At 34.0% G+C, this 23,614-nt stretch overlaps 1 protein-coding gene across 1 annotated transcript; it reads right to left on the bottom strand.

Moving 5' to 3' along the window:
- Window positions 1-274: 274 nt before the first annotated feature.
- LOC130899393 (uncharacterized) lies at window positions 275-5,212 on the bottom strand. The gene is made up of 3 exons (XM_057809310.1): window positions 3,851-5,212; window positions 2,502-2,744; window positions 275-2,293 (listed from the first exon to the last, which is right to left on the bottom strand). The coding sequence occupies exons 1-3, from the start codon at window positions 4,224-4,226 to the stop codon at window positions 1,959-1,961; spliced, it is 954 nt and encodes a 317-aa protein (XP_057665293.1). The 5' UTR covers window positions 4,227-5,212; the 3' UTR covers window positions 275-1,958.
- Between the last annotated feature and the right edge of the window lie 18,402 nt (window positions 5,213-23,614).

Below are 23,614 nucleotides of genomic sequence, written 5' to 3'. Positions count from 1 at the left end.
CTTTTATCAATAAAAATATGTTTGAAACTTTCATACTCACTTTCAACGGATCTATATCTTCCATGAATAGTTTCACTAGCTTACGAATTTTTATTTTTTTATATACCCCGAAAGAATATTTATAAATGTGTGCTCAGAAAGACACACGTCACTTTTTTTTAACTACCCTATACGGTGGTTTAATTTATTCTTCCATGTCCAATATTTTGTAAATTATTTAAAATGTGGAGTAGAAAGTACGAACAATTCTAATAGCAAAATAAAATGAAAACCATTTGAGATATTTCAAAAACTTTATTATCGGGTTGAAGTACATTCAAAACATTTATGAATGGAACTCGAGTTCGCTTAAATGGCCACCGCGGGCACGTTTGCAGCGGTTGATTCGTTGGACCCAATTTTCCATGACTCGTCCACACATTTCGGCCGAAACGGCTGCCATTTCGCGTTCAATGTTGGCTTTGAGCTCTTCCAAAGTCGTCGGCTTATTAGCATAGACCAATGACTTGACGTAGCCCCAAAGAAAACGAATTTAGAGGCGTCAAATCGCACGAACGAGGCGGCCAAACGACTGCTCCATTTCTTGAGATAACACATACAATCAAACTTCTTCAATAAATCGATTGTAACGCACCAAACAGTTATATTTTGTGGATGAAGTAGTTTTTCATTAAGTATCGGAGAACGTACGTTGAATTCTTGAGTGAGCCTGATCTTGTATGGGTTTAAAGTAAGATCCTCACGCAAAATTTGCCATAAAGTGGTTTTGGCGATGCCCAACTCTTGAGAACGCCGTGGAATTGACTGATTTGGATCATTTGCTACAACGGCAGCGATATTTTCGACACTTCGACCAATCCGTAGTCTCACTGGCACGGCAACATCACACAACGAAAATGTAGACTTAAACTTTTCCACTAAATTTGTTACTAGGTCGAAAATTACGATCGAAAATCGTAGTTAACGCTCTTAAAGTAGCGGCCACCGACTCCTAATTTCTGTTGTTAATTTTTAAGATTTGCAGACGTTATTCGTTCGGGTATTTCGCCATGACGAAGAGGTTATGTCTACTGAATAAACTGACAGTGACAGTTCGATGTCAAGTGAAAAGGTGCGTTCACAAACTATATTCAAAATTGTCAAGACTTCTTTTTCCAAAGTGATACTTCCGCACATGAAGATGTTCGCGACTGTTGAATCGTTGTACATTTGCCCACGTAAATCTTAGAGCATTTCCAGATAATTTTGGCCCGTTACGTGATCCTCAAAAAATTACGAAGACTATAGAAATGAAAATTCTCAGGCGAATCTCGAGGAAAGTCTAACCATAGCGTAAAAACTGAGGAACTAACTATGATAGACGATAGACTGGTAAAAAAATCAAGAGATAAATCTCCAATTGGAACAAGAAGTAGAAGTCGACCAAAAAAGAGGTGGAGAAGATGCTAATTTTCAAAAAAAAGGGACAACATAAACGCTTATTTATTTATAACTTGTTTGAAACACTTAATCGCTGCAGTAAAATAAATAAAGTGCTTTCTAGAGGACACAACTCACTCGAGAAATGATTTTACACTTGCTAGGTTATACGAAACATCGTTTGTAGCCCTTAGATCTGATGATATTCAAGTTTACAAGTTTAATACGACCAGATGGTTGAAAAATTATTAAGATAACATTCTGGAAGAGCGGTTACGTGGTTTCAGGTAGCACACTTCATTGAGGAAGCTCCAAGTATTCAGGAAATGTCTATGGACAGATTTTTTGGAATATCATCTTTAAATCTTATCTGTTGTGGGCTGAAAAAATATTTCGATGTTTTTTCATTTAAAAAAACTACCTACATTAATCATTATATATTAAACCAACGCTAGAAATTATAGAATACTTATTTAAATTCAAGTATATCAGTTTGCAATGTTGTAACATTAACTTTACTCCAATTCTAGAAGATTTAATCAACTAAGATTTCTATCCAGCTCCCCCAAAGTGTCTAAATAATAATCCGGAACGAAATCTCTCAAGTTTCTCCTACAACTTCTCTTCTTTTCGAAAATACTTTCTTCAGTTGCCCCCGATAAAACTAAGACAGTCATAAAACCGGATCTGTTTCCGAAAAATATATCAGTAGTAGTTCTATCACCGATAATCATGGTCTTCTTAGGATCGATCGATTTGGCAATCTTCAAGGCTTCCAGTGCATGTGAGTAAGGCTTTCCTAAGACAATAGCTTCACGTTGAGACGCTGCTTCAATTGCTTTGAGAATTGGACCCGTTCCGGGAAAAACAATATCTAAAAATTACATAATTTGAATTGTCCAGGACATAAAGCCGAAAAAAGGCAAAACCCAGCAATTGCTTCGTCCTTACTGGTTAGATTCCTGTAGTCAGGAGTTGTAAAATTCCTTCTCCAAGGTTTTAGCGTACGGTGGCATGATATAGAAAATGATCGGGGACGAAAAAATTGCGAGTTAAAATGCTTCGTTACCTGGACTATTTACCTGGATTCACTAAACAACATTCATCTGCGGTCGTGGCTAAAAAATGACATTCCGGTTTATTTAAATAAGAAGCGGCTTTCAAAAGTTTGGTGTAGCAAAAATGGGCATCATAACCAACTACAACAGCACCAACATTGGGATCCGGTTGAAAATTTTCCACTGTTTGAACAAGGCTGTGTTCGAGAACATCCGGACCTATTCCCAGATGTCTATATCCCGCTAGTTCCAGCTCTTCCGCTAGTCCTTAAAATTATAGAAATATTCCATTAAAGCTACTAACATATTTGTTTAAAATACAAGGATTATACTTGAAGTATTACATAGTCTCAATTTTTTCGACACACTTTTGAAAACAGTGCTTTAGTTTCCGATTCCTTCTCCTCTGATCTTAGAGCAGCTCACTGTTGATCTTCTGGACAATTCCATTCGAAAGTTGCGTTCGACCATTTTAAAAAAAGCCCTGCATCATATGTGGACGTGCTAAACGAATATGTACTTTTCACTATAAACCTCAGTCACTTGCTAAAGAATTTCCTTGCTTGAGAAACTTCTTTCTGCTCAAACCTCGTACTAGGCAGTAGTGCAAAATTTGATGTTGGCCAAACGAATACTAAGCGAAGCAGTTTGAGAGTGGGGGAACCGCTTCGCACGGCAATGTTGTCAGATTTAGTCCAGTACTTTTCCTCGAAGCTTTAGCTGATTGGGAATTTTACATAACTACTTTTGGTACAATCCTCGTATCACTAGTTCTTTTATTAAATGATAAATACAACAAGACCGCTTCATTTAATTATTCAAAAAGATATTTTAGGAGAATGGAGAGCAATATCGCTCGGTTTTTGGAGAAATCGTGTATGAAATCAAAAAGCTTGTGGAGGGACTATTCTCATTCAGAGGAGTCATCTTCGAGAAAAGATCCAGTAGGTAGTACAATTGTTGAGATAGTAGGCACGTCGGATTCATCCCGCATGAGCTTTCGGACATTTAAAAGCTTTTGGTGAAATCTATCGCGCGTTTTCTCATTTCGGACAACGACCGCAGTCCTCAAGGCAATTTCAAAGAGTGTTTATCCGCAATCCGGAAAGAAGTTTCAGCATCATTGTGTGATTGACGAAGAAATACAACAGAGACCAAGAAACAGTGGCCTCCATTCAGGCAAAAGAAGGACAAGACCAGAAAAGCGTATTCTTCAGATTTTGCCGTGTGTAATTTCTATCCGGACATAAATGAAGAACTCATCGCTGCCATGGAGGACTATTCTGCAGATCTAACAACTACTCGTATTTTCAATTTCAAAATTGAAAAGATTAACTTTGAAATAGAGTCAAAATAGAAGTATTGGAACTTACCTCTCGAGCCAACGAGATAGATTTTCTTATCAAATTTATACTGTTTCAAATATGATACGACTAAAGTAGCTGTAGTAATTATATCATTTCTGTCGACAAGGAATCCCATATTTGTAGCTTTATTTAAAAATTCTTCACTATTCCTGGTTGAATTATTAGTATATAATATGATTTGTATTCCCTTTTCTTTTAGTTTGTTAACAACATCGACTGAATGTGGTATTGGTTTATCGTCGATCCACAAAACACCGTCTATATCCATTATTATCGTTTCGATATTGCTCATTAGTTTGCAGAAATCTGGTTTCTGCAATTGGGCCAAATTCGGAGTAATTGGTAAACTTATGACGCTGGGAGACATTCTATGCAAAGACATTTCCGCGAACACTCTTAAAAGCGAGTCAAATTCAAAAATTATTCACTTACAAGTGACAGAACTGTCACTGTCATAGATTGAACGTCGTGGTGTGTGCGTTGTTAGTAAATTGAAGTATATTAATTTGTTTTAAATCGGATAATTTCCACTATTTTTATATCAAACCTCGTACAATAAATGATTTATTCATACGATGTTGTGTCTTTCAAATAAAAGTTTTAATCCGGTTCTGTAAAGTGCTGTAGTTCGGTAGGTGTTCTCTCCTCGGCCTTCTCCGGTTCCCTATTCACGCTCTTCCGTCCTCCGTTCGTTTTATGAATCAAACGTCTATTTATATCTCAATTTAGGCATGCAGAAAATTATTTTTAATTAATTTCTTCGGATAATTTTGAAAAGTATGATCATAACATTTGCTGCAGATCTTTATATAGGGGATGTATCATAAATAATATCCATTTCCATTGTTTTTGATTAATTGTCTCCTTGTAGAACATGCAGATTCATTCAAAACAAAAGCTGACTTCTGAAATTGTTCACATCCACGACAATACCCGTCCCTTCAGCATTTGTGTAACTCAGCGATTTCAATGGGACATTTTTCAACACCCACTATATAAATCCGACCTAGCACCGAGTGATTTTCATCTTTTCCGTGAACTAAAGCGTTAGCTTGACTTTATAACTGACGTGGAGCTGAAAGAAATCGTCACAACTCACTTCTAATCGTTTGCGGTTTGTCCACAGATATGACAAATGCCTTAATTGTTGAGGTGATTAATTATAGAGAAATAAACTGTATTTTTGTATATTCACTACTTTTCTTCGATTAGTTATTAGCTTTTGAACAGTCTAAGGTTAAATATGAAATTGTATATAAATGAAAATTGTAGCGTACAACTGATTCCGAAATTTTGTTGAATCGAAACATCTTTAAAATGTAATTGTCAAGCAAAACTTGAAAAAATCTCTTACTAGAGTCGTTTCACATTTTTATATCAGAATTAACTTCCTTATATCATCCCTGCAGCCCTTTTAGTGTTAAGCGATTTTAAATTGAATCCAATTATTTTATCGATTGCCTCTGTGACTCTTTAACCGATTGAAATATATCGTTTTATCTCGATTTTGTATATTTTTTTCTTTATACATGTAAACTGAATGAAATATTCGAAATCAGTTCAATTTTAAGCTCTCATTGTGGAGAGATTATGCAGAATTTCTGTCTATTTTCCATTCTGTCTGTCTGGAATGATTACTATAAGTATTGGGCTCCTCCATGATATCAACTGTTTCGAGATACTTTAGCTGGGAGTTACTTAATCATCCACCCTACAATCCTAATCTTGCACCCAACGATTTTCAAGTTTTTCGCATCGTGAAAGTATTGGCAAGGAGTTTGAGATGAAGTCGACATGCTGGTTTTTTTTCAAACGCAACAAATTCTCTCGATTCTGTTGATGGTTTTATTGAAAAATAGTTGGTACTTTTTGACAGAAAGTTAATTCTTAATGTACCTCGTATATATGGTGTTGTTAAGCATCCATGGACGATTTCAACGCTGACAAGTATATTGCTTTTCATCATTTCCATATTCCTCCGCTTATTTTTCTTTTTACAGTCCTGTTTTTATTTTCATTTAATGATTCCTATCGTTGTCAAATCCTTCTCTATATCTTTTAACCATTTAACATTCTTCTGGTTACCAGTTTTCACTGCAGAATTGATAGAACGATTTTAGTAACGTTAAATTAACAAATTTCTTATTTTCATTCAGGTATTTATTTATATATATTTAGAAATCCGTAAATTGATAAAATTCTGGTGCAGAAATACCTACCTATTGAACCTACAGGTCGTAGACCTATAGCATCCCTTCCCTATTTCTCTGACCTATTTTCCTACTTTGACACACTTTGCAACAAGTATTGACGCACTACCCCTTCTCCAGCGGAATTGTATGACGTCATTGTGTATAACGGTCCGAAAAAGAGGCCATAACACCTTTCAAAAGTTTATTCATGACTGTGTATTTAGTGAATCTCGCGAAGAGAATTGTCAAAAAAGAACATTTTGTATATGTTGATTTATTCCATACTGAACGTATAAATGAATCAAACTCATCGATTCCTAGAAAAACAAGTGACTCGAGAAGGTAGCTTGGGTTTGGGATAGAGAAACATAGAGTACGTAACGAATTTTCCAAACTATTAAGATCCATAGCGAAATCTTGCGTGGGAAAAAATGGTCTTACCAACATCTTAAAGAACTTGTTTGGATCAACACCATAAAGTAAGAATTTCTATTTATAGGATTATATAGAATATATGGTTCAATATAAATCAAGTCTCCTTATTGACTGGGGTGTCGTTCGCGGGCAAGAAATTGCATGGATTTGTATGAGATCAAAGTCATCCGCAACTCTTCGACTCTCATAATATTTCCAGTCCTGAATTCATCTGTCTTTCCTTGGTCTTCCTTTTTTTTCTTGTTCCTCTTTGTTCTATGTCCAATATATTTTTGATCGCTCTGCAGGTTTCCTTAAGCTTGTTTCCCGATGTTGAAAGGTTTACTACATCGTTTGCTTAAGCCAGTAATTGCGTTGATCTTATTTTTAATATCCCTGTTATGTTCGAACCGATTTCACGTACTAGTGGATAAAGGATCTCCCCGTTTTAGTCCTGTGTTGGTCCGGAAACAATTTGATAATCTTTATCTTCGTTTTTGTATGTTCGAGTGTCATTTTCGTGAGACTGACTTTATGGGATTGCACTAGTTACTCGAATATTGGTACCTGGCCAAACCTAAATTGAACAATCTGAGCTGTTGGTGAAGAAAGGCAGACAACTCCCTTCATATGTCTTCAACCTTCTGCAGGTTTCCTAAAAAGCCATCAAGTCAAGGTAATATTAGGGAAATCGGATACAAATCAGGACCGTGGAAAGTCTGAAATACTCCAATAGATTTCTTTTTAATTCTTTCAGCTAATCGCAAAAGGACTAGTACGGTCCAAGGTACAGTAGATCAATAAATTAAAGTATTAGTAAGTTAGATTCATGTACCTAGCCCACTATCTCATCTAATCTAATCTAATAGTGATTACGATTATTATATTCTATTCAATAGTGCACTGCTTTCATGATTATCAAGAATGACAAGTGACATATGACTTTATTTAACCTAATTGTTAAAAAACTGCTTAAATGTGAGTTTTGATAGTTTTTTTACAAGTAAAAACATTTGTGAATTATGATATTGTGAAAATGATATTTTGGCTCAAATCTTGAAACTATTAGCCTTCAATACTAGTTAATCATGATGACAAACTTGGAAAAGTAAATGGTCACTATTACTTTCTAATTTATATATTTATAAAGTCGTGATTATCAAGAATGACAAGTGACATATGACTTTATTTAACCTAATTGTTAAAAAACTTCTTAAATGTGAGTTTTGATAGTTTTTTTACAAGTAAAAACATTTGTGAATTATGATATTGTGAAAATGATATTTTGGCTCAAATCTTGAAACTATTAGCCTTCAATACTAGTTAATCATGATGACAAACTTGGAAAAGTAAATGGTCACTATTACTTTCTAATTTATATATTTATAAAGTCGTGATTATCAAGAATGACAAGTGACATATGACTTTATTTAACCTAATTGTTAAAAAACTGCTTAAATGTGAGTTTTGATAGTTTTTTTTACAAGTAAAAACATTTGTGAATTATGATATTGTGAAAATGATATTTTGGTTCAAATCTTGAAACTATTAGCCTTCAATACTAGTTAATCATGATGACAAACTTGGAAAAGTAAATGGTCACTATTACTTTCTAATTTATATATTTATAAAGTCGTGATTATCAAGAATGACAAGTGACAATACTAGTTACTCATGATGACAAACTTTCTAATAATTAGCCGTAGAATCCTCTATTGAGAAAAGTTAGAGTTTATTGTCGTGGAAACTTATTTAAAAGTGAAAATTATTAAATAAATGATTGTAATGTTTAGTAAATCAGTGAAGAATAAACGAAAACAATAGAAAATACACTAAAAGGTATTATTTTTATCATTCAAAGCCTTGTACAAAACAAATCAACGCTTGAGGTTTAGGTTAGGAATTTTATGTAACAGTTTCAATACAATACAATATTTTTCTATTCTGTCTGAATTTTAATTAACTAATTTTATCCTTGCATGAATATATTTATATAAATTGCAGTTCGAAGGCATCAAAAACAATGAATAAACCTGTGCGGTAGTCCAGGATAGGGGAATACGTTCTCGGTTTTTCCCTCTGAAGTCCGCAAGGCACGTGCTAGTTGACAATCAATGTAATGACGTCAGAGAGAAGCGGGCCAATGAGAAGAGAGATTCATTCACTATTAGCAGATTCATCTCTCAGGATATGCGAAAATCGTTCATTTCATGTTTCAGTATTCTTCGGGATGCTTATGGAACAACCAGTGTTCCATGGCAATTCCTGAAGGAAACCACGCGCTCTTTTGATTTAATATTGAAACTTTATTTATTACTAAAGGTGTATAGTGTAATTGTTCATTCATTTTCCTCGCAACGTTTCTTTTTCATGTAAGTTTTGCATGAGAAAAATATTAGAAATTTTTTGTTAAAACTGTAAGGAGCGTTCGAATCTAACGTATATTAAATGGGAAGAAATACACTTTTATATAAAAAATTGGGTACAATAAACGTTAAGAACAGATTATAACTCAAACAAATATCATATTTGTTTTAATATTTTCTCAGGAATACATACTACGTTGTACTAATTTCTGGACCCACTTTATGTGAAGTTGAAAAAACTTTTGTACATAATAGGACAACGCGAGGGCCAGTCAAGTAACTTTTTGAAGGAAACACAGTTTTTTGGATAAAAAAATATCCAACATTTCTCCAAATTCAGCAAAATCTAAGATTTCTTGAGTTTATCAACAAGGAATCAAATATCCTTCCACCAAGTCATTTTTTCAATTATGTTTTTCAGTGAATAATCACTCAATCAATATTACACTGTCATCGTCAACTGTTTAGTCTAAATATGGTGGTTTTTTCTACATTAACTAACTCACCTTCTCAAGCACCGATTTACTTCGAAAAACCCATGGTTCTTGATATGTTGTGGTGGATCAATCACGATTGGACAACTCCACATACTCCTGCGAAGTGTATGATCGAATATGAGCAAACTCAGCTCATTTATACTCAAGTGATCATTCAAAACTGACACCATTGAGCCTTGAAGGATAGCTACGGTTTCCAAAATAGCAGTTTAAATTGTTTGCAATAAACTGGGCGTCCATAACTTTCTTAGATCAGAAAGAAATTCAGTAAACGTAAGAGACATTCAGCTACAACTTTTTTAAATTTAAATAATACTCATCATGGTTCGTTATTTGTATTTCTGGTTCCAAAACCGAGCGGCTCGTATCAGAAAAACAATTTTATATTTAATTAAAGTCGGAAAATATTAAGAATTACATTTATTAATCGAGAATTTTGGTATTAGAAAATTTCTATGAAGTATTGAATTCATCTGGTTCTAAAACATCCTTCAAATTCTTCAATTTGAAGGTTAGGTTAGTGAAAATCGTTACAAATGAATTTTCATAGGTTATGTTTAGTTATGACGTTTAATATATTTTTTCAAAATCTAAAAGATAAGAATAGATAATACTAAGGTTATTTTTGCACTAATACACTTGAGAAATACATCTTGCTTCTCACAACAGACCTTTTTTGTTGTTAATACTTTATAATCCATAGAATGACCTTCATAAAAAACGCGTTAGGCAAGCAATGCGTCAGGGTAGAATTTGTGAGCGATAATCCGATTTATGAGTTACTTTTTAGTTTGACCAATGTATTTTTGCCACAATTTAAACATTTAATCGACTGCTTTGTGTATCTAGAAAGTCAATACAGCATAATTAACTAAGAATAAGAAGACTAAAATTTGAGGAAACTAAATATGTATCCAGGAGTGACATTTCTGAAGAAAATGGTTCGAGGAAGTTATATTATATAAAAACACGGATTTAGGAACATCCCGTATGATGAAGGATCTTATCTAAACTTCTTTTCGGTAAACATAAATTTAAATAAACCCATCCTGATCCGCGTAACTTCGGCAGTGCGGCACTCTTCCCGAGCACAAAGCACAAATTTCATCCAGATATAAATCTGGAACAGTAATGACGTCATAGAATATAGCGCAAGCGCCACACCCCTCAATAACCTACATTCTAAAAATAGAATGTCCCTGAGCTAATAATAGCATAAGCAGGACGAGACTGAGTCTGAGAGAGAGCCGAATATACAACGAGAGAGACGAAGATAAATGCAGGACATTACCCTTTTATGTGTATATTATAGCTTGGGAAAATTGGGGATGGGGATAAGGCGAAATGGATGGGGTGGGGTTTTCGAATAAAGAAATTATCGAATATGTTATTTAGATTAATAAATTATTCAATCAGCTACTTTCAGAATTAAAAATGGCAAATAATTCTACAATTTACCGTAGACTCAATAGACCGGAATAATTTAATTCAATATACAGTGAGATTATATGTATTTTAATTATATTAATTGAATTTTTATATTATCTAATGACCTAAACTTAATGTGGGCAATTACATTTCGCGAGGTCCTCTGATGGTGCAAAAAGGAAGGAATATCAAATAAAAAATCACTTGTAATTAAACAGTTTTTTATTTATTAAGAAAAAAACTTAATTTTTACTTATAGTTCTTTGAAATATTAACCAAAAATGAAACAAAAAAAATAATTAAAGAAACAGTAATTTTCTATTTTTGATTTTACTGAACTCATTAATGATTGGTTCGTAATTCATTTTAGAGGATTCGATCCCGGTCGATTTTTCTAGTTCCGGGATTTCGGGATTATCAACAGTTAGCAGTGGTAATAAAAAGTAAAGAAAAAGTAAAAAAAAAGAAAGTAAAACGTATCAAAATCAACCTTTTATTTTAAATAAGGCGGAAAACGCGCGTTCAGGCTCGATGGAAATTGGAGGAATCGACAATAAATTTTTATAAGCCTTCTCCAAATTATATCCTCGTGTGGAACTAGCCTCATAAAGATTCATTTTTTGCTTAATGATCTTAGAAAGATCTGTTTCTTTATATGCTTGAAGATTTATAGTTTTCATACTGTTTTCTACTTAGTTCTGAAGCTTTTCTTTTAATGTTAAATCAGTTTTACTAGTTGTCTAATTGGGTTCAATGTTCATCACTATTTTCAATTCTCCCAGTTAACAAAATAATCTGTTTTTTTATAGTCATCTTGCTTGGATATGAAAATAACTCCTTTACATCACAATCGGTCTCCAGCTCAGTCTTCTCAGTATGAGGATTCTGTAGATACTCCACTTAACTCACTTCGTCGACGATCTTTCAAGCGGTTCAATAAATGTGTCCTCAATTTATTGAACCAAAATTGAGGCATGGTCACGCAATTTTTGAAAAAGAAACTTGAGTGTCGCACAAATTGGCACCAGAACGACAAAGAGCTTATACAGATAATTTAACTGGCGCCAATACCTTGATTATCTCACTAAAGAGTTGAAAATCTGACTCTTCAAATAGTTTATTAAGATTAATAAGTGCCTTTTTTACGATAGTTTTTAAAAGATCAAATCGCTCCAGCATTGTAAAGACACTGTTCCAACGCTTTTTACAGTCGATTAGTAAATTAAGCTCTCTTCCATGTTTCATCATTTTTCAAGGATGCTCTTTTGAAAATAAGAACTTTCTTTACTAATTCATTAATATTTCTATCATCATAAGTCAAATCCCGACCATTTCCAGTTTCAATGACTAATCCTGACTCTAGTCCTTCATTATTATCATCATCCGAGTCATCAATATCATCACTGGTAGTTTCATTTACAGGTGTATTTTTATACAATAAATCACAAACGGCTAAATGAATACCATGTGCATAACAAGATGGCGGTGGGCCACACCGCCCACGCCTTCCGCCGCCTCTGTGTGTCGCTTTTTAAATAAAATTGTTAAATTTTCCAATGATAATAAAACTTATCTTCCTTTTTGTTTTAAATCAATATAAATTATTGTTTCTATAGTTTTTAATAGTATATTTTTGATGCCAAATTGTCTTTATTCTTGGTTTCTCTTTTCAAATCAGAAAAGGCAACAAAAACTTATTGTATCTAGTATTAAACAAAAGCTCTGACAAGCCAATGCTGTCTCCGTTGTCGATTTTTGAAATCTGAAAATATTTTCAACTTTGATCGATTCCATAATAAAGTCTGTATGTCGAATAGTTTTCAATACACACCATTTTGCAGTCTTATATAACGACCTAGTTCGTAATTGATAAAATCGAACAGAGGAAACGTATTGAAAATAACGATACAAAAAATAAAACTACAAAACTTTAAGTTCTTTCAGATGGAAAACTTTAATCATCATAATTCATTTTCACTTATAATATACCAGCGAAATGGAATGATATGATTACAAATAGTTATTTACATCACCATCTATTGGTAGATATAAGTATTAATCCTATTGACATTTAAGGCCGCTTGACATGATGCAATACAACGTGCAATGCAATGCAAGACGCAATATATCTTGATCAAAGATATATGCAGATGAAGTTCATCTGATTGTCATCAAGCAAATACTTGACATTATCGGTTTTGTGTCGTTTTTATTGCATGCAAGTTGCAATTTAGTTACTTTTGGTTTAACAGATCAGCTGACTTTCGTTCTTTTCGTTAATTTCATTGTTAAACTAGGTACAAAAATTGGTGAAAATTTGAGGTTAGGAATTTGTTTACTTTAACTGTTTACAGAGACTTGCATTCAATTTTTGGCACGTTGTATTGCATTATGTCCGGCGGCCTTTGGTCAAACATGAAATAGTGTGTTGATTATATAACAAGCTAAATAAGCTACCTGCCTGGTAATGATTTAACTTAATGATCATATAATAAATACAATGTGAAACAACTAATAAATGAGAGCGTCAGAGCTAGAAAAAAAAAACGCTTCGATACGTCGATTTGTACTTTTAAATGCGCATTTTGAAAAATATATACACGGTGTGTCATGTGACAGTAACTTATGCTTGCTTTCTTATTTTGAAAGTTACTCTCTTTATATTATTTTATATTTTTTATATATTTTTTGTATTTTCGGAAATATGGAAAGTTTTCACATATCACAAACTTGCTACATTACAGTAAAAATTTAATAAATAATATTGATTATATCTTAATAATGTGAAAAAACAAAAAAAAACATTAATTTGAACATAGGAGATATTCGGGATGTATATCCCCACAAAAAAGAAGTCTAATGGCGTCTAATGCTGGTTATTATATCGATATGCACTTTCTTATCCACCTTTTTAGAAAAATTTCATTGAAATACTGCAGGACATTGTTTTGGTAAAGGCGCAGTGCTCCAACTCGCCGAAACCATGTATTATATTCACAGGAACTTGCCGGATCAAGATATAAGTTAGTCAAAGGTGGTAAGACATTATTTTGGAGTAGTTCTAAATATTTATCTCCATTCAAGTTGCCGTCAATTTACAATAATTCATACCTAAACTTTTTCATTATATTACAAATGTTCTTTTCTTACAAAGAGAGAAAACATATCAACAAAACCTCGACTTATCATACACCAAAATGTTCCTAATGAGTCACTCTATCGATTGGTGAAAACTACGTGGAAATCCGTTCAGTACTTTTGGAGATAAGCACGAATATAAAAAACCGTAGAAGGCAGCATAGATCTTTGTTTTATAATTTGTGGTTATTTCCAGCAGTCTCTAAGAAACCTTGACTTATCATACACCAAAATGTTCCTAATGAGTCACTCTATCGATTGGTGAAAACTACGTGGAAATCCGTTCAGTACTTTTGGAGATAAGCACGAATATAAAAAACCGTAGAAGGCAGCATAGATCTTTGTTTTATAATTTGTGGTTATTTCCAGCAGTCTCCACGAAACCTTGACTTATCATACACCAAAATGTTCCTAATGAGTCACTCTATCGATTGGTGAAAACTACGTGGAAATCCGTTCAGTACTTTTGGAGATAAGCACGAATATAAAAAACCGTAGAAGGCAGCATAGATCTTTGTTTTATAATTTGTGGTTATTTCCAGCAGTCTCTAAGAAACCTTGACTTATCATACACCAAAATGTTCCTAATGAGTCACTCTATCGATTGGTGAAAACTACGTGGAAATCCGTTCAGTACTTTTGGAGATAAGCACGAATATAAAAAACCGTAGAAGGCAGCATAGATCTTTGTTTTATAATTTGTGGTTATTTCCAGCAGTCTCCACGAAACCTTGACTTATCATACACCAAAATGTTCCTAATGAGTCACTCTATCGATTGGTGAAAACTACGTGGAAATCCGTTCAGTACTTTTGGAGATGAGCACGATTATAAAAACCCGTAGAAGCAGCGTAGATCTTTGTTTCATAATTTGTGGTTATTTCCAGCAATCTCTAAGAAACCTTGACTTATCATACACCAAAATGTTCCTAATGAGTCACTCTATCGATTGGTGAAAACTACGTGGAAATCCGTCAAGTACTTTTGGAGATAAGCACGAATATAAAAAACCGTAGAAGGCAGCATAGATCTTTGTTTTATAATTTGTGGTTATTTCCAGCAGTCTCCACGAAACCTTGACTTATCATACACCAAAATGTTCCTAATGAGTCACTCTATCGATTGGTGAAAACTACGTGGAAATCCGTTCAGTACTTTTGGAGATGAGCACGATTATAAAAACCCGTAGAAGCAGCGTAGATCTTTGTTTCATAATTTGTGGTTATTTCCAGCAATCTCTAAGAAACCTTGACTTATCATACACCAAAATGTTCCTAATGAGTCACTCTATCGATTGGTGAAAACTACGTGGAAATCCGTCAAGTACTTTTGGAGATAAGCACGAATATAAAAAACCGTAGAAGGCAGCATAGATCTTTGTTTTATAATTTGTGGTTATTTCCAGCAGTCTCCACGAAACCTTGACTTATCATACACCAAAATGTTCCTAATGAGTCACTCTATCGATTGGTGAAAACTACGTGGAAATCCGTTCAGTACTTTTGGAGATGAGCACGAATATAAAAACCCGTAGAAGCAGCATAGATCTTTGTTTTATAATTTGTGGTTATTTCCAGCAGTCTCCACGAAACCTTGACTTATCATACACCAAAATGTTCCTAATGAGTCACTCTATCGATTGGTGAAAACTACGTGGAAATCCGTTCAGTACTTTTGGAGATGAGCACGATTATAAAAACCCGTAGAAGCAGCGTAGATCTTTGTTTCATAATTTGTGGTTATTTCCAGCAATCTCTAAGAAACCTTGACTTATCATACACCAAAATGTTCCTAATGAGTCACTCTATCGATTGGTGAAAACTACGTGGAAATCCGTCAAGTACTTTTGGAGATAAGCACGAATATAAAAAACCGTAGAAGGCAGCATAGATCTTTGTTTTATAATTTGTGGTTATTTCCAGCAGTCCCCACGAAACCTTGACTTATCATACACCAAAATGTTCCTAATGAGTCACTCTATCGATTGGTGAAAACTACGTGGAAATCCGTTCAGTACTTTTGGAGATAAGCACGAATATAAAAAACCGTAGAAGGCAGCATAGATCTTTGTTTTATAATTTGTGGTTATTTCCAGCAGTCTCCACGAAACCTTGACTTATCATACACCAAAATGTTCCTAATGAGTCACTCTATCGATTGGTGAAAACTACGTGGAAATCCGTTCAGTACTTTTGGAGATAAGCACGAATATAAAAAACCGTAGAAGGCAGCATAGATCTTTGTTTTATAATTTGTGGTTATTTCCAGCAGTCTCCACGAAACCTTGACTTATCATACACCAAAATGTTCCTAATGAGTCACTCTATCGATTGGTGAAAACTACGTGGAAATCCGTTCAGTACTTTTGGAAATAAGCACGAATATAAAAACCCGTAGAAGCAGCATAGATCTTTGTTTTATAATTTGTGGTTATTTCCAACAATCTCTAAGAAACCTTGACTTATCATACACCAAAATGTTCCTAATGAGTCACTCTATCGATTGGTGAAAACTACGTGGAAATCCGTTCAGTACTTTTGGAGATAAGCACGAATATAAAAAACCGTAGAAGGCAGCATAGATCTTTGTTTTATAATTTGTGGTTATTTCCAGCAGTCTCCACGAAACCTTGACTTATCATACACCAAAATGTTCCTAATGAGTCACTCTATCGATTGGTGAAAACTACGTGGAAATCCGTTCAGTACTTTTGGAAATAAGCACGAATATAAAAACCCGTAGAAGCAGCATAGATCTTTGTTTTATAATTTGTGGTTATTTCCAGCAGTCTCCACGAAACCTTGACTTATCATACACCAAAATGTTCCTAATGAGTCACTCTATCGATTGGTGAAAACTACGTGGAAATCCGTTCAGTACTTTTGGAGATGAGCACGATTATAAAAACCCGTAGAAGCAGCGTAGATCTTTGTTTCATAATTTGTGGTTATTTCCAGCAATCTCTAAGAAACCTTGACTTATCATACACCAAAATGTTCCTAATGAGTCACTCTATCGATTGGTGAAAACTACGTGGAAATCCGTTCAGTACTTTTGGAAATAAGCACGAATATAAAAACCCGTAGAAGCAGCATAGATCTTTTTTTATAATTTGTGGTTATTTCCAGCAGTCTCCACGAAACCTTGACTTATCATACACCAAAATGTTCCTCATGAGTCACTCTATCGATTGGTGAAAACTACGTGGAAATCCGTTCAGTACTTTTGGAGATAAGCATGAATATAAAAACCCGTAGAAGCAGCGTAGATCTTTGTTTCATAATTTGTGGTTATTTCCAGCAGTTTCCACGAAACCTTGACTTATCATACACCAAAATATTCCTCATAAGTCACTCTATCGATTGGTGAAAACTACGTGGAAATCCGTTCAGTACTTTTGGAAATAAGCACGAATATAAAAACCCGTTGAAGCAGCATAGATCTTTGTTTTATAATTTGTGGTTATTTCCAGCAGTCTCCACGAAACCTTGACTTATCATACACCAAAATGTTCCTCATGAGTCACTCTATCGATTGGTGAAAACTACGTGGAAATCCGTTCAGTACTTTTGGAAATAAGCACGAATATAAAAACCCGTAGAAGCAGCGTAGATCTTTGTTTCATAATTTGTGGTTATTTCCAGCAGTCTCCACGAAACCTTGACTTATCATACACCAAAATGTTCCTAATGAGTCACTCTATCGATTGGTGAAAACTACGTGGAAATCCGTTCAGTACTTTTGGAGATAAGCACGAATATAAAAACCCGTAGAAGCAGCGTAGATCTTTGTTTCATAATTTGTGGTTATTTCCAGCAGTCTCCACGAAACCTTGACTTATCATACACCAAAATGTTCCTAATGAGTCACTCTATCGATTGGTGAAAACTACGTGGAAATCCGTTCAGTACTTTTGGAGATAAGCATGAATATAAAAACCCGTAAAGCAGCGTAGATCATTGTTTCATAATTTGTGGTTATTTCCAGCAGTTTCCACGAAACCTTGACTTATCATACACCAAAATGTTCCTCATGAGTCACTCTATCGATTGATGAAAACTACGTGAAAATCCGTCGAGTTGTTTTGAAGTAATATTGATATTAAGTCAACCAATGCATATTGTGACAAGTGAAGTTAGAGAATAAATTTATAAAGAGAGAAGCATGAATAACGAGATAGAATGTGAATAGTTTTATAAATAACAAAATGTTATGAACCACCTTAGATTGCTTCGTAGGTATTAAAAAATATCCAGTTTCCTTGTTAGAGTAGTAGGTCGTAATAGTATGTAAGCAAAAAATCCAATTAAGGGTATGTAAGTGATACATATACGACTAGCAAGGGTGACTCGTTAATCAAACGACGTGGGTTTAAATTATATTTCGACATCTCTATAATTTCTAAACAATATTTTTTTATATGTTATGAATTCATAGATTACACTAGACAGAACCGTAATCAGAGTTATTTAAGTTAAAAGTATAAATTATAAGTTAGAGAGTTGAAATAGAGAGTGTGGATATAGTTTAAAAAAAGTTCATAGTTTCATAGTGAAAAATCCTTTTTTTATTAGTAAATAGCAATAAATGTTCTTGAAAATTGATTATTCAGTTATAGTTAATTAGTTAAACTAGTTAATTAAGTGATATTTATTTTTTCGAATACTCTTACCTGTATGACGAGTTTATTATTCAAAATAACACACTTTTCTTAACAATTGTTGCTTTTTCGATAAAACTATGAAGGATTGAGACGCAGTAGGACACGAAATTTCTATCTTGTCGAATAGGAGCAACTCAATCATAGGCAGAAACTGTATTATTGGAAAGTTTCTGCCTTGGATGGGTTCGTTTCTGTTCCGACTATATCCGCAATCGAAAGGAGTTTTAACTCGCGAGGAAATGGGAATAGAACATCACTTCAAATTGAGAGAGAGCTAGATAAACTATCAGTACATTCTAAATAAAGATGCCATCCTTTGGACACTTACTAAGCGACAAATTTATCAAAATAGTGGATTTCAAAGGGTGAACCTGCACCAAGTAGGGGCTTCAAAGACGTAGAGGGTCATGTGATCGTTCCCCCATGATTTTTTCTGTAGAAATCAGCTGATTTGAAAGAATTAATGGGGTTAATAGTTTCTACTTTTTAATCAAAAACGAACGTTGTAGTTTAAAAAAATTATAGATTTGCATAATACTGAAAAAATATATAGTAATGACACTGCGTTGCGTTTGTTTTTAGAATGATTCAGATAAAGACACGCTATAGATGAAATAAAGGACTGACACTGTATATTGTCGAAGGGCTTCGTAGTAATCCAGTAGAAAATGTAAAATTAGACAATTATTTGAAGGGTTTCCGAGAACGGAAGGAAAGGTTTTCAGTGGGTATATATGTTCATTCTACCTTCAACTAATAGGTTATATTATCGACTTAACTATGTTTTAAAGGCCGTTCGTAACTTGTTTTTAGTATACCCTTCCAATGAAATAATCTTTACGTCAGCTGTTAATAATTTAATATTAACTTAACAATAAAATAATCAATAATAAACTTTTTTTCAATAATGTTTGATGTTTTTCAAAAATAAAGATTAAAATTGAGATATACACAGATTGTAAAACGTAAAGACTGAAAATGCGTAATTTAAATTTGAAAAAAATTGATGAAATCTTATTGGAATCGATAGAACCATCAGTATAATTTAATGTTTGAAGATGATTTCATGTAAATGTTGGTCGTGGCTCCGCTTTAGATAGCCCATGCGCAAGGTTAAATTTTAGCACACTCTCTCCAACATTTCGGCCGTTATTTCACGAATAAATGCTTCAATATTGGCTTCCAGTACGTCAATCTTTGCTGGTTCATCCCTGTAGACATTAGCTTTGACATGGCTCCACAAGAAATAGTCCAAAGGCATTAAATCATGCGGACCCCAAACGTTCACCGAAGGCAACTCTCAATTTGGCCATTGTTTCGCGTTCTGTGTGGCATGTGGCACCGCATGTCAGGCATGTTCAATTCTTCCATTTCCATCGTCGCTTTTAAAGAAAATGATGCCACCGGCCCATAATCCACACCAAAAAGTGACTTTTTCGGGATGTATTGGTAGCTCTTGTGATACTTCTGGCTGGTCTTCCGGTAGTTTTGCTTGTTGACGTATCCATTCAACCAGAAATGAGCTTCGTCGCTGAACACAATTTTTCGATAAAAAAGTGGATCTCCCTTGAACTTTGCCAGCGCCCATTCACCAAATGTTAGACGTTGTGGGAGATCGTATGGCTTCAATTCTTGTACCAACCGTATTTTGTAAGGCTTTACACCCAAATCCTTTCGCAAAATTTTCCACCTAGTTAAGTAACAGAGGCCCAATTGCTGCGAACGGCGGCGAATTGACATTTCAATATGTCCAATGTCCAAAAGTGTAAACTGGGTTCGAAATTTAGTCACAAGCTTCCGAATAGTTCCCTCAGTAGACCGCCAACTTCACGAGGAAGTCGACGAGAAATCGTACGAAGAAAAAATCGATTTTGAAACTTTGTATCGAATTATTTACAATATAAAACAGAAAAAATGATACCAAGAAGGAAATTCACATAGAACTGGAAGAGTTATTGGTGGAGCAAGCAATACCTTGAAACTTATAAACTTATAGTTACGAAATGTGGTATAAATATTTGATGATGGACGATTAAAAGGATGTTGCCAGTTTGACTTTGATGTGTGCCTTATTTTGTCTTATATCCTGTATTTCCAGCTATTTCCGTAAACACTGTATTGCGAGTTGGCTTCTCAGAGATATGATACCTACACATTTGGCTACAACAAGATTGTGATAGTGGTAAAGATAAAAAAGAAGATAAAAACACTTTATTCTGGAGTTCATTTCCAACCAATACTATTAACAACGTTTTTATCATCGTGGTATCTTGATTTAAGCGAATAGATGCAGAAAGAAGTCAACGATGTCTCTAGGAAGCTTGAACAAATGCAATATGTTTCCGAACACAACAATCCAAAGCATATTTTTTATTCACTAATTTTTTTGTTTTTTTTTTAGTTACGTAATTAAGACTTATATTAATTTTTTCATATGATGAAAGATACTCCTCAAAAGAGATTGGCATCTTGTTGGTTCTATTTTGCTCTAGATTTCTTCCGATTCTTCATAAAATCAAATCAAATTTTCCACATCCGTATAAATTCGAAAAACCTTTTAGGACGGCTTATCATATCTCGATGAAGATGATGATACTCGCTTTAATTATATATACTAGCTTTTACCCGCGGCTTCGCTCGTATCAAATCCATTAAATAAGAATCAGAAATCATTATAATAAAAAAGAACGAACTCTGTAGCTATATTAGTCATAATCATAACTCAACATTGAATGGCCGCACCTAGCTCCTCTCCAACTCAACCGATTTGAGTGTTCAAAAACTCAAAAGAAAGAAGGTTTTTCAACGAGTGTTCTCAAACCAAAACGAACTCTGTAGCTATATTAGAACCTGAGATATAGATCTTTGAATGTAGAAAAATTGCCAAAAACCTACAAAAATCCATAACTCCACATTGAATGGCCGCGCCTAGCTCCTCTCCAACTCAACCGATTCAAGTGTTCAAAAACTCAAAAGGAAGAAGGTTTTTCAACGAGTGTTCTCAAACCAAAACGAACTCTGTAGCTATATTAGGACCTGAGATATAGATCTTTGAATGTAGAAAAATTGCCAAAAACCTACAAAAATCCATAACTCCACATTGAATGGCCGCGCCTAGCTCCTCTCCAACTCAACCGATTCAAGTGTTCAAAAACTCAAAAGAAAGAAGGTTTTTCAACGAGTGTTCTCAAACCAAAAAGAACTCTGTAGCTATATTAGGACCTGAGATATAGATCTTTGAATTTAGAAAAATTGCACAAAAACCTACAAAAATCCATAACTCCACATTGAATGGCCGCGCCTAGCTCCTCTCCAACTCAACCGATTCAAGTGTTCAAAAACTCAAAAGAAAGAAGGTTTTTCAACGAGTGTTCTCAAACCAAAACGAACTCTGTAGCTATATTAGAACCTGAGATATAGATCTTTGAATGTAGAAAAATTGCCAAAAACCTACAAAAATCCATAACTCCACATTGAATGTCCGCGCCTAGCTCCTCTCCAACTCAACCGATTCAAGTGTTCAAAAACTCAAAAGAAAGAAGGTTTTTCAACGAGTGTTCTTAAACCAAAACGAACTCTGTAGCTATATTAGAACCTGAGATATAGATCTTTGAATGTAGAAAAATTGCCAAAAACCTACAAAAATCCATAACTCAACATTGAATGTCCGCGCCTAGCTCCTTTCCAACTCAACCGATTCAAGTGTTCAAAAACTCAAAAGAAAGAAGGTTTTTCAACGAGTGTTCTCAAACCAAAACGAACTCTGTAGCTATATTAGAACCTGAGATATAGATCTTTGAATGTAGAAAAATTGCCAAAAACCTACAAAAATCCATAACTCCACATTGAATGTCCGCGCCTAGCTCCTCTCCAACTTAACCGATTTAAGTATTCAAAAACTCAAAAGTGTATGTGAAAAACTCCCATAAGTAATGTACAGGGGGAAATCGCATTTGAGTATAACTTGAGAGTGGTGAAAATTAGATGAAATCCGATGGTTGATGGCTGATCAATACCTTTCATTGAAAAAAAAATTAAGCAAATCGGTTGGGTAGAACGCCTGAACGGACTCGGAATGGAAATCATCAATTTTTTTAATATATAAGATGATTCTTTTCCTCGTCGTTGTCTATAACTAAAAATTCTCGACGCATTCTTAGCTGATAAATACTTTTCTAAATTAGTAAATATTTCATCCAGAGCAGTGGCTATCGTTTCACGAATGTGACGAGTAGATACATCAAAAAAGATACCAATAATTGTTATTTAACTTCGGTTAATTACAAAAACATTTGTGACTTGTCTTAAATTGATAAAATAGTTAAAAAAACGAAAGGAATAATCGCTGTACCTATAAAAAATTGAATTAACTCAACCGACATCTTAATCCTAGTATTCAATCATTAAGAAAATGAAGGTTTGTAAATACCAAGGTATAAATCAATAGATACACGCCAATTATTGAAATTTATTTGTAAGGTACTTTACAAGAGACTATCGTAGAGGGGATGATACCTTATATAGGGGATGAAACCTGATAAAAAGTTTAGTTTAGATATATTTCAGTGTAAATATGCGTGAGGTGAAAGTTGTGGGAAAATCCGGTGGGTATTTTAACTATTCAAAACTTATTATCAATTTTTTATTATTGAAAGAAACGTGAAATCCACACCAAACGATAGTTTTTTATATAAATATATAAATTCATCAAAATTAGATTCCTTTTTATATCAATTATAATTCAAAGTTACTAACCAATTTTCCCTAACCGATTATTACGCATTAAACATTGTAGATAAGTGATTTTTTGAAAATTTCTTGTAACATCACGTCAAATAGTTTAATAAAGATGTTAAAATTAGGTTGGATACAGTGTAGGGAAGCAAAATCTATTATTTCTATCATTGTGTGTCATCAAACTACTCCAGATGATAGTTGCCAAAGTACAAACGATTTTTCAAAGTCGAATTCAATGCTACACATAATACTGAATACAAATTTCGTTAATATTAGAGTCAATTTTCTCCTTTAGGAACGCCTGCAAAACATATTACCCAATCTCGACGTGCTTC

This window comes from Diorhabda carinulata, chromosome 11 (genome assembly GCF_026250575.1).
Source record: "Diorhabda carinulata isolate Delta chromosome 11, icDioCari1.1, whole genome shotgun sequence".
NCBI classification, from domain to species: domain Eukaryota; kingdom Metazoa; phylum Arthropoda; class Insecta; order Coleoptera; family Chrysomelidae; genus Diorhabda; species Diorhabda carinulata.
Note: the sequence above shows the minus strand (reverse complement) of the source record. Positions and strands in the feature narration are given on the sequence as shown.

Coding starts and splice junctions, on each gene's coding strand:
- LOC130899393 (XM_057809310.1), bottom strand. CDS start 4,226: ATGTCTTTGCATAGAATGTCTCCCAGCGTCATAAGTTTACCAATTACT. Junction 2,745..3,850: donor CTATCTCGTTGGCTCGAGAG/GTAAGTTCCAAT, acceptor TATAATTTTAAG/GACTAGCGGAAGAGCTGGAA. Junction 2,294..2,501: donor ATGTTGTTTAGTGAATCCAG/GTAAATAGTCCA, acceptor TGTAATTTTTAG/ATATTGTTTTTCCCGGAACG.